Source organism: Rhinichthys klamathensis, unplaced genomic scaffold (assembly GCF_029890125.1).
Source record: "Rhinichthys klamathensis goyatoka isolate OS25496 unplaced genomic scaffold, OSU_Roscu_1.1 h1tg000258l_1, whole genome shotgun sequence".
Classification (NCBI taxonomy): Eukaryota; Metazoa; Chordata; class Actinopteri; order Cypriniformes; family Leuciscidae; genus Rhinichthys; species Rhinichthys klamathensis.
The window spans coordinates 621599-633806 of record NW_026606780.1 but is presented as its reverse complement, the minus strand read 5'-3'; the positions used below and the strand labels follow the sequence as shown (position 1 = coordinate 633806).

The 12208-nt window shown below is 39.8% G+C and overlaps 1 protein-coding gene across 4 annotated transcripts; it reads right to left on the bottom strand.

Annotated features, from left to right (window-relative positions):
- Positions 1-3694: 3694 nt before the first annotated feature.
- dapk2a (death-associated protein kinase 2a) lies at positions 3695-10984 on the bottom strand. Of its 4 annotated transcripts, none has more exons than XM_056267362.1 (11): positions 10829-10984; positions 10407-10444; positions 10096-10163; positions 8475-8712; positions 8196-8334; positions 7896-8025; positions 5414-5462; positions 5292-5318; positions 5056-5208; positions 4881-4926; positions 3695-4445 (listed from the first exon to the last, which is right to left on the bottom strand). In XM_056267362.1, exons 3-11 carry the CDS (start codon positions 10118-10120, stop codon positions 3819-3821), a joined length of 1434 nt encoding a protein of 477 aa, XP_056123337.1. In that variant the 5' UTR covers positions 10121-10163; positions 10407-10444; positions 10829-10984; the 3' UTR covers positions 3695-3818. The 4 variants fall into 4 exon arrangements, with proteins under 4 accessions (XP_056123337.1, XP_056123335.1, XP_056123336.1 ...); XM_056267360.1 differs by having other exon boundaries at positions 8475-8696; XM_056267361.1 differs by lacking the exon at positions 10407-10444.
- Positions 10985-12208: the final 1224 nt, after the last annotated feature.

The window sequence follows — 12208 nt, the reverse complement described above, 5'->3', positions numbered from 1 at the left end:
GCTTCCAGGAAGTTCAAAGCCTGGATGTACCAACTTGCTGTCCTGCCAAGACTACTCTGGCTCCTGCTAGTGTACGAGGTGCCAATGACAACAGTGAAGGTTCAAGAAAAAAACACCAGTCGGTTTCTCTGGAGGTGGTTGGGGCATGGGGTATGGGCATTCCACCAAACTGCAGCTCCCCATCAGCGGGCTGGTGGAGAAGTTTAAAGTTGCTCGAGCCATGGAGGATATGATGTACCGAGACTCCTCTGACGCTAAAGTTGCAACCGCAGGAATCTTCGTGAAGACTAGAAGGAAGTGGCAGGCCCAGGAAGCTGTCAACAGAGCGGAGGCATGACTGTGGCACAATATTTTGGTGGGCACTGTGGCGGGCAGGACTGGACGGTTTTCCCAAACCTTGCTATGACAAAACCCATGGAAAGGTGAAGCGTCAACTGGTACAGGATGAGATACGAGCAGAGGTGGAGGAAAATCGCAGCACCAAGATGGTTGGTATGTACAAACAAGGAACCTGGACCAGATGAGAGCATGCAGAATCTTGCAAGATCACCAGGTCAGAGCTCTGCTATGCATTCAATTTCACATCCAATCAGTTTATGACGTTCTCCCCAGCCCGGCCAACCTGCATAGCTGGGGAATGGCAAACACTCCAGCGTGCCAACTGTGCAAGAGTAGGGGCACCTTGGAGCACATCCTCAGTTGCTGTTTGAAGGCAAAGTGTGAAGGGCAATATCGCTGGCGCAATACAGTCTTTGGCGGATACAATCAACACAAGATAGCAAGAATCAGCACGGCCCCAAACAGCACAACCCCTTCATCAGAGCTGGGGAGAAGGCACCTCATCGGTCTAGCTCCACGGGAGGGTTTCTAGTCATTGCACGGGACTGGGAGCTCCAGGTCAACCTAGGAAGGCAGCACAAGTTCCCAGAAAACATCGCTACCACTCTTCTCCGCCCAGACATGGTATTTACAACGGAGTCGACAAAGCAAATGGTGTTGCTAGAACTGACTGTCCCCTGGGAAGACTGGATTGAGGAATCCAATGAGCGAGCGCAAGAAGCCTAAATACGCAGACCTTGTCACAGAGTACTGGAGCAATGGTTGGAGCCCGCTGTGAGCCAGTTGAGGTTGGGTTTCGGGGGTTCGCTGGCAAATCATTACATCAAACTCTAAAACTCCTTGGTGTTAAAGGACTGCAGTGCAGAAGAGCCATCAAGAACATCCTGGAGGCTGCTGAAAAGGCCTCGCGGCGGCTGTAGATCCGGAGCTTAGTGCGCATCACCCCCGGCTGGGCTGAGAGAGTGTATGACGATTAAAAACCCGAAACACCCTATGACCCTGGGTTTATCACTGAAGATTTTTTCAATTTTTTTTATGAATGGATATTAAAAAAAAAAAACTTGGTTTAACCACAGAGGCTGTTAATGTTTGTGATATATGGAAGTTTAGGATGGTCCAAGCTCCTTGGAATAAAACCTAATCTCTAGTGCATATTTTAAAATAACAAATAAAAAACTGGTGGCTTTGCAATACCAATAAGAGGTAATCACAAAAAAAAATGAAGGCAAATTTAAAATAGTCAGGCAGCCAAATTTTAATTTTTGTAGCACTTGAGATGGAATGACCCTATTAATTTATTTTTTAAAAACATTAATTAATGAATACAGGGTTCCTACACATTTTCGAATTAAAAAATGTATACTTTTGGAGACTGAAATTTCAAACCTCTCTAGATTTTTCGGACCATATTTAACATAAATTGTTCATACAGCATTATATTTGATATATAGTACAAATATCTGAAAATACTTTCCAAGGTTTTTTTCATTGGTTTTCTCAAAGTGATAGCATGCACTTACATAATGACAAGAAACCTAAAACGCTTTATAACCTGCATATTCGTATTCACCTCTGACAAATCAGTTTGATACTGTAAATGTGGTTTGATGTTGCACGATCACCAAACAGCAAAGTACAGTCTGAATTAAACATTCAGTATAGTATGAATTAAATGATAATTTACTCCTTTATCTGTTGCTGGTTTGAGTGGCACATGCACATTTGTTTACACATTTGTGTGCCTTTAATTCATTCAGTCGTGCTTGACAATCACCAAACTTTAGCCACTCTGCTTGTATGATAAAAATTATTTTGATAAATTATTCAATTTAAAGCTGCAGTCCATAGCTTTTTTTGGGTTAAAAATTATTCAAAATACATATTTGAGAAAATACATAACCAGCCAGTGTTCAAAACTCTCTGCTTGCCTTAGCTCGATTCACAACGGTAAGCTTGTAATAATGTTTTTAATTCCAGTGGTACTGGTGGATTTCCGCGGGAGATTCGAGCATGTCTTTGCGTCATTACGTCACATCTGTACACATAAAGAAGGAGTCTCGGCTAATCGACTATATTGCGTGTGAGGATGCTGGAGGTGGAGATTTATAGCCTTTTTTTTACAGCACTTGATATGATTAAACTTGTCAATTTGATTGTGGATCCAGAAAGGTTCAAACGACAATCACCAGTGACAACAGATTCACCCGCTGTAAAATGCAAAAGACTTCGGAGTGGCTACAGAAATAAAGAGACTGCAACCGGCCCATGGTAAAACAAGGATAATATCGGAAGGACATTACATGTAGTCACGCAATGCTGACGTTGTTAACATTAACAATTTGATAACAAAGTATAATTTGCACGGTTTTGCGTGATGAGATTTAATCAGCGTGATTTACTGCAATGTCAGAACCAGAACAAAAGTGGATGTTTCTTACTTGTTCAGATGACATTTTCCGGTGAAAATTCTTATGTTGGTCATACTTCCAAAAAGAATAATCTGTGATCCTGAATGCCAGTATCCACACCAACACAGTGACTGACAGCCTCACACTCTCCTCAAACATTGTGTTCATCCGCGCTGTGCCGTGTCGAGGGTGTTGAAGTACAACTCACGTAAAGTTGATAATTGCAGTTGCAGATTTCGAACAGAGATGGCGACAAAGAGGAAAACCTGCGGACTGCAGCTTTAAATTTTTAGAAAACTGAATAAGGGAAATAGTCAGGAAAAACATATATTTTTCCATACTTTTCCAGACCTGGAAATTACTCAAATTAAATGTCATACTTTTCCAAACTGCATAGGAAACCTGTTAATATATTACTTTAGTTGAGATTATGTTAGGATGACTGTCTATATCTTTAAACTGTTAACCATAGCCTAAATAATCAGAACAGACGCAATAGTTTTATATTTAAAGGAGCTGTATGTAAGAAATTTATTTCAATTAATCATAAAATGGCCCTGAAATGTCACTAGACATTAAGAAATCATGTACATTTCAAATACTTATATCACTGACAACAGTAGTCTGGCCAGGATATTGTCATTTAAAAAGTGCAGTTGCAGCCCTCAACTGATGTTGATGTTGTCATGTTGTGTTTTGGTCTGATGCTCCACCCTCCACCTATCTACCAATCACAAAGTCAGTAGTGTTGCGGCATCCGGGTTGCCAGCTCTGCTCTAGTTACCACAGCTGCAGCTCGTCACGTTCCTGCTGGATCCTGCAGCTGATCTGGCAACCTCGAGTCAGGGAGGAGGGGGAGGGGATACACCACTCTACAGTAATTTGAAAGTGATTGCAGTACTAGTTTTGGCCACAATCTTACATACAGCTCCTTTAATGTATAGCTCTCTCTGACTGACCATACCTGCTTTTATTCAGATCTAAATGTCCCAGCGCAGTATCTTCAGCATGTTTACCTCGCCAGTGCTTATATAACGATGTGTGATCAGTGGATGGTGGGTTATTAATATGTCATCTCTGCTGGTCCAGGTCGCTGCCGGTCAGCAGGTCTCCTCCACAGGATCTATTCAGCAACTCTTTCAGTGCTTCATTGACATCGGTATTAAACACGCTGCTAAAGCTACAGTTTGGGAAGGTGACCTGGAATGAACCCACCACTTCCTGTACCCACTGCAGCTCAGCACAGAGCTCCTTCTGCAGGGCCTCAAAACGTGTCTGCCTCTCCTTGTATCGCTCGCTCACTCGGCTAACGCTGCCATCCACGCTCCTCATGTCTTCGTGAACGCCCCGTCTCTGGGCTTCGACTTTACGGAACTCATAACGAAGCTGGGACAACTCGTGTCTGATGCTTTCGCTTTCTTCTTTGTACCACATCTCCTTCTCATTGTAAATGGACACTAGTGCATCAATGTCCTCCTGCAAGGAGTCGTGGGCCGAGGCCAGCTGGCAGAAAGTGCCCTCCATTGCTGACACGTCCTCCTCCACCTGTGCGAAGCGTTCAAAGTTGATGTAGGTGTTATTAGGAGGCATGCTGGAGTGGGACTTGATGGTGTACTCTTTAAGACGCTTCGTCTTCAGCTGCCTACGCTCTCTCTTCCTCTCTGGTGCTTTACTGCGCTCGTCCTTATGCTCATTAGACTGCCAATAGACAATGGAGTTAAGATTGAGAGATATATTTAAAGATTAAGAGAGAGAAAGCATGAAATAGAGGGAATATCAAAATGCACTGTACTATGCCTGTTCACACCAAGAATAATAACTATAAAGATGACAATAATGATGACGATATTAGCAACCACACCAACGCACGATAACGTCTGCGACTTTAAATGCTCAAGCTCTTTAAAGCAGTATGGATTCTGATTGGCTGTCAATGTTTTTATCGTTCATTAGTTGGAAAAAAGTGATTCCAATGATATAATTCATCTTTGTCGGAATTGTTATAGTTGTGGTGTGGATGGTGTGATTTTTTTTTTAAAACTACATCTTTATTGTTATCTTTATAGTTATTGTCGTTGGTGTGAACGGGCCTTGAATGCCTTTCAGGTAAACGATCTCAAGCTGATAACATACCTTGATCCAAGGGTGGTTCAAGGCATCTTGAATTGTAAGTCTCTTTCTGAAATATATAATTGAGATGGTAATTTATGCCGTTTTACTTTAAACAAGCATCATATTTTGCTCTCTGTCTCAAGCTCAAAGCTCACACTCAAATACACATGACCTCAGATGATCTCAGCTCACTCACTTGGTGTCTTTTTCCAGCAGTTGTCGTATAAAATTCTTGGCAAGCTCACTGGTGTGGCCAAAGAATTCATCATCAAACTCATAGTTCATGGCTGAGATGTTTCCCAGGGTGTCTTGCTTCGTTTCTCCTAGGAAAGGAGACGCCCCGCTCAACCTGCATTTAGAAAGCATATTAGCAGAACATCGCTAAAATCACACATTTTTATATTTATAGGCTTAAACAAATGGTGTACTTACAGAATATATGTAATAACACCAACACTCCTATAAAAGGAAAGGACTTAATTATTTGAAATAAAAAACAACAATATCAAATTATTGAGATATTTTATTTAATATACATTAAAAAATTATCTTACCACATATCTGCTTCCAGTCCCAGTGGCTCATAATTCACAATTTCTGGAGCTGAAAACAGCAAAAACGATATGTAGTATAAAGAGGAACAAAACAATAAGAATTTAAAAAAGTGTGTTAGGGGTCGTTCACACAGAATGGCCCTCATTTATCATTCTTGCGTAGAAACGGGCGTATATATTGGCGTAAGATTATGCTTGCACTCCTCTCACCGCCTGATTTATGAAGCTGTGCGTACCTTTGAAATCCAGGTGTACGCAATACCTGCCCTTGATAAATCCCGCGGCTGAAAACGATCGTCATTAGAAACACGCCCCTATATATTCAAGTCTCCGCTTCCCCCACGCCCTCATTTTACGCCATGTACACACGGAAGACGGCACAGAAGAGAAACTTCTCTGACGTGGAGCCGAAATGACCTATCACAATGCATTATTTTACAGCACGTCTTTTGAAACAATTAGCATTCAATTTCGAATCACGTCACATGTATTGGGGTGTACAATAGTGATGATGATGATGTGATGTGGAGTACCATTCATTCACATTAATAATTGCATGACAATTTGTAATATTCTTCTTATTATTATGATTTTTATTATTAAAGGCACACTGTGGAACTTTTGGCCACTAGGGTGCGCTCGACCTGTAATTTTCACGTCTAGTGCCCCTAGAGGCCACAAGCGCCGCAGCATTGTTGCAAAAGTCAACAAACAGTCAACCGGTCAACCTCCCGTGTCTTTATGTCTGTGCAGACGGCATTTGATTTATATGTTGGAGAAAGTTAATCGATTCACTACTGACCAAAATATTAATATAAATATAAGATTAATAATATAAATCCTATAAAGAAAACAAACTGAATAAAAGTAGCATACGCAGAAAACAATGTCTGATCAGGTAAGTCGCATTGACAAGGGTTGCCCAATCCTGCTCCTGCCGATCGTCTGTCCTGCACAGTTCATCTCCAACCCTAATCAAACACACCTTAAGCAAACAATTAACGTCTTCAGGATCTCTTTGCAATGGGTTGGAGATGAAATCGAGTAGTCGGGAAATCGTGTAACAAAACTGATATAACTCACTACATATTTCCGTTATTTGTAGTCTTCAGTTTGTTTTTCCTTTTACACAAATACAAACATATGAGCTGAAAAAAAAAAAAAAAAAACATTTACATTTGTATACGGCAGTATGTTGTGACTTATATCAGTTTTGTTACACGAATTCGCAGTAAATATTACATTATATACACTTTTATGCCGATGTTTATTTTAAACTCTCCCTTTTTCTTTTTTTGGTCTCCTCTGACAAAATCTTTGCTTTCTTCGCTTTCTTCCGAGTAGCTGTTGATTCAGCCATGACGACAACATACAGACGCCGGCAATCAAACGCGAGTTGAGCTCTCACGCTAGAATTTGAGGAAGTTGGGGTGGTGGGGGAAGTGACGTATGCCGTAAAGCGGTCGAATTTTGTAGTTCTTTTTGTGCTCGGGTTCCTACCCGAAACCCGAAGTTACATAGTGCTAGTAAAAGCGATACAGACACCTTCAGGCTTCGGCAGACGTGTCATTCAACCTATTGTAAGTCGATGTACCATCTCAATGGGTTTTGGTAATATATTATAAAGGTTGAAAAGTTCCACAGTGTGCCTTTAATGACGCTTATTGTTATTTAGAAGAAGAACGTCGTTATTATTATTTGTATTATTATTATTATTATTTAAAAGAAGAAGAATGTATTTTTTATTATTTTGTCAAGTCTGAATTATTTTTTGGTCATTGAAAGCCTTTCATTACCAAACCCAGTCCGTGCGCACCTGCCGGGCCAAACCCTGAAACGTCAGGGTAAAGCGCACAGGCTCGCAACTGAAGGAATACATATGGCTACAAATCAAATGGTTTGGTAAAGTCACACAAATTAAACATTGAAGTCCATGTTGCACAAAAATAAACACTGAAGTTTATAATTACTATGTTGTTGTTGTTGGTCATAATATATCACATCTTTTAGTTTGTCAGTGCGTTTTGTGGTGTTAGGAATTGTTTTTCTGCGCATTTCCGCACTAACTCAAAACGTGCGTACACCACCTCCTGAGCTGGCGTAGGATTTGAGCGTACCGTACGCCAACGTCCATATTGATAAATCTCAAAGTCACCGTGGTTTTGGGTGTACGCCAGGTGTACGCTGGAAATTTGGTGTACGCACTTTTGATAAATGAGGTCCAATGTGTTTTTGCATTCCACTGTGCTGCTTTTCCATTGTTTTTTCTATGTGAACATGAGCTAGACGGACGTGTTTGACCATTGCGCTGACATCTTCTGTCTTTTTCAGCGTCTTTCGCATTACACAGTGCTCTAAAAATGCAGAACTCAAGTTTATTCAACAAGCCTGCGTCTCAAGTCTTTCAACGTGAAAACATTTTCTGTGTGAATGGCCCCTTGGTGTGCACAGTTAAGGCTGTTAAACAGAATATATATCATACCAACAAACTCTGGCGTTCCAAAGATGTTTTTAAATTCAACCCCTTCAGCGATCTTGTGGGCCAAGCCAAAATCAATGAGTTTGATCCGGGGAAGTGGGGCGTTCTTATCCAGAAGCATGATGTTTTCAGGCTGCGAACCGGAAAATAAATTACACACACAGGAGCACACCCACACTCATATGCACACAAAGACACACTGTTCTACTGACAGAGAATTCTTCAGTGTTCCACATCTGTCAGTGCAAATATGCTGTACTGTAATATCTGGGCAGTGTTATGAGACCAGTAGGTGTACTGTACCTTCAGGTCAAAATGAGCAATATTCCCTGTGTGTAAATAGTGAACGCCCTCTAGAATCTGCTTGATAAACTGTGTGGCTTCCTCCTCACTTAAAGACTCTTTCTGTGCCAGAAAGTCGAAAAGCTCTCCTCCAGACACCCTGCAAAAATACATAATCTCTTCTCAATAAGGATAGCCAGGTGAACTAAAACTAAAATATGCACTTTAAAAAATGATGCAAGCACAAACTCATATAATAATGAAATCATTTGTATTAGCATTAATACAAGCTCTACTCACAGCTCCAAAATCAGCACCACATCTGTCTTGTTCTCAAACACATCATGTAGCATGACAATATTGGGATGCTGTATCTGCTGTAGGATATTGACCTCTCGCTCAATCTCTTCTCGGAGCACACCTCGCCGGCTGGCATTACTCTGCCGTTTCTTTATGAACTTAGCTGCAAAATCCTGACCTGAGCACTTTTCACGACACTGCTTAACAATGGCAAACTGCCCACTGAAAGACACATGAACTGTTATAAAACACACAGACAACAATTTCATATTATAAATATAAATAAAAGGTATTTCTAGAAAAGATTTTCAGATTTGAAACTACACTGTGGAATCACAACCGTCTTAAATTGAGACTTAATACAAGCAAGACACCATAATGCATCTTGTGAGTGTAAAGAAACATGGGACATTAATGTAAATTAGTGCTGTCAGTGTCAAATCGATTAATTGCGATTAATCGCAACTAACATAAAAGTTTTTGTTTACATAATATATGTGTGTGTATATATATATATATATATATATATATATATATTAGCTATATATACTAGGGGTGTAACGATACCCTCATGTCACGATTCGATACATATCACGGATACTGAACTCACGATTTGATATTATTGCGATACTTCAAGACATATGATAAAAGGTTAACAAAAAATGTACTGTTGATTAAAATGGTAACTTTGATATTACATTGTGGGTTTAAATGAATAGGCTTGGACTTGGTGCTTGTAACCCAAGGACAATGGTGACACCTGAATAAAAAATATTCATGATTCTGAAGCTGAAAATACATAATTATTTTAGATGAATATGCTTGCACTCTGTCTCTGGCTAGATATATTTAAAATAATGTCAGCCATTTTTTACTGGTAATATCAGATATTTGGCATTATCACAAATATTCCCCCATTGCATTATTATACATTATAATCAACATTATATAGTCGTTTAATGTAGTACTGACACTAAAACTCTGAAAACTTGAATTTTTTCTCACACAGTAATGTGAAGTGAACTATCTACGATACATATTGTCACTATCCTCTTCCTCGATATGTATTGTTGCATTTTTTTATTGCGATATATTGCGGCACGATTGTTACACCCCTAATAGGTATATTCTGTACACACAGACATATATTTATACATACATAATAATATACACACACACATTATGTAAACAAAAACTTTTATGTTAGATGTGATTAATCGATTTGACAGCACTAATTTATATATTATTTATTATCAATATAATTGATATTAATAATTATTATGAATATTTTATTAAATACTATTAACATAACTTATTGATTAATATTATTAATAATATATTATATATTATTTAATACTATTTTTTTCACACAGGTTGTTATATTCAGTTCATATCAGGATTCAATTACATTGTTGATGTTTTCACACTGTTTAAGCAGTTTTAATCTCTGATTTTCACAAGCACTGTGCTGGGATGAAAGTTTTGGGTGGGGTGAATGACTAAATATTTCCCCCTATACATGGCACCTATGAATGCATCTGTGTAATGTGTATACCATCACGTATTGCAGCAATCAGCAAAGTAAATCAATAAATCACTAAGTAAACAGCAAACTTCTTACCTTCCAAGTTCCTCTCCAATCTCATAGAAATTCTCAACCTGCTGCTGCTTGAACACAGCCATTGTGATCTTATTTGAAACAAAACAAAAACTCTTCTTAGTGGACTCATAACAAATAGTATGCACAAAGACTTACAATTGTTTAAAGAACAATATAAATTATCTGTGCGTGTCAGTCAAAATGGCACTTTATTACTAGGCTACAATAAGCTGATCATACAGTAGGCTATTAGTTTGTTGTGACCTAAATATTTCATTCATGATGGAGGGACAAATTTAGATTAAGTGTGCAACATAACGACGAGGCCTCACCTATATTTAGCCTAAATTTATCCAAGGAAAACGGGTGTCTAGAATGGAAAATGAAAAAACAAACTCACAAAATGAAAATGGGAAAAATCTGTTTTGACAGGTATTTTCTGACTTACAAGATGTGCTTCCCATGCTATTTGATGTAGGCTACATTTTGATGCTATGACAGATGTTAAATGAGCTCATCTTGAGAAAGAAGCGTTTTTAGCTGACATGACAGCTGTATCTAGCCTATAGCAGACCCTGTCTGATCGTGACAACACAGTAGGCTAATGCACTTCATTCGAAAAAATATTTAGAAGGCTACACAAGCACGAGCATACGTTAAAAAAAATTAAACATTTAAGAGCTTAACCAAAGAGTTTGTGTGAAAAAATTGCATATGTTTAAGATCAGTAGTACAAGCACAAGATATATCCTACCTGTCATGACCAACAAATATGTTACGTTCTGAATCCTTTCATGCGTCTTTCATAGAGGAAAGCACACTGGTCGTGATCCCAGCAGCTTGTTTCTAAAAGTGGACACGCCACCTGTTGAACTCATGCCTGAGCGTAAAAACGCCAACACACTGACAGACTTGTGTCCCATGACTGAAAAAAATTACCCAACATAAAGGATTCTTCTGAATTATATCCATGTTGTCACCTGCCCGTTTAGTCGCAATGTTGCTGACTGCAGTTCAGTCAGATTAATCAATGTTGTTCGTTAGTCTCGTACTCCTCTGTTCTCTTTACTGCTGCTGACATGTGCTAAAAATTATCACTTTTAGCATGTGGCAAATAGTTGATTTATTTTTTGTTGAAGTACTGAAACACTTGCAAATAGGCCTACTTTTAAGTAAATATAATAAGATCATGTCATAGGCTAGCCTACTTTTAACCAAGATTTATTTTAATAAGACTTTTAGTTGTAGCCTACAGTAGCCTAAAAGCTTTCAAAAAAATCAAATTAATTCAATAATTTAAATGTTCATCATATAAGAGGTGTATTCAAGTCATTGTTTGTATGATTGCTATAAATTCAAGACTAGTTCCTGTCCTGACCATAACGTGTAGTTTTATGATCTCCTCCATGTTGATTTTCATGTTTATAAAGACTGTTTATTTTGGTTAGGCCTACTCCTTTGTTTCGTCATGCAATTTACACAACCACCGTTACAGAAGAACAAACCTAGATTGCATACATTTTTTTTGTTTTCTTTTTCCCCTCTTCCCCCTCACAATGGACCGACCCGCCATAACTGCTATGCCTGGAGCAGAAAGACCGTTCAGTGGATGACCACACAAGGGACTTTTTAGATCTGGCGTGCCTAACTATCTGAACCGTTTGCTCTGCATGTTTTACCACAACAGTCCAAGGCACACCTGCCAATGAACGGTCCTCTGAATAAAGGATCAGCATTCACCATCTGCCCCTCTGAGGATGACATCACCAGCCCCACTTCAGCTCCAGAGCACATCAGCCACACTCCGCCTCCACCTTGGCTCCTCCCTCCCTCGGCTCCTGGGACTATCGCCCTTAATGCTCTAGCGGGCTCCCTCGTCCCTCCGGCTCCATCTTGGTCAGACGTCACTCTGCCTACACTACGGACTTCCGGGTCTCCGGCTGCACCCTCCGGCTATGCTTTGGTCCCCACTGGCTCCGCTCAGTCCTCTGGCACCTTGGCTCCCCCTCGGACGCTCGTCACTGTGGCGGCGCCTCTGTCGCCTGAGCCTTCAGTGTGGACCTATCAGCTCTCCATCTCCGCATCTTCACCTCCATCGACTCTGTCTCCGTCTGATGTCCAACTGGTTAAACTG

Coding starts and splice junctions, on each gene's coding strand:
- dapk2a (XM_056267360.1), bottom strand. CDS start 10,157: ATGGCTGTGTTCAAGCAGCAGCAGGTTGAGAATTTCTATGAGATTGGA. Junction 8,335..8,474: donor GTGGTGCTGATTTTGGAGCT/GTGAGTAGAGCT, acceptor GTATTTTTGCAG/GGTGTCTGGAGGAGAGCTTT. Junction 4,927..5,055: donor CTGCTGGAAAAAGACACCAA/GTGAGTGAGCTG, acceptor TATATATTTCAG/AAAGAGACTTACAATTCAAG.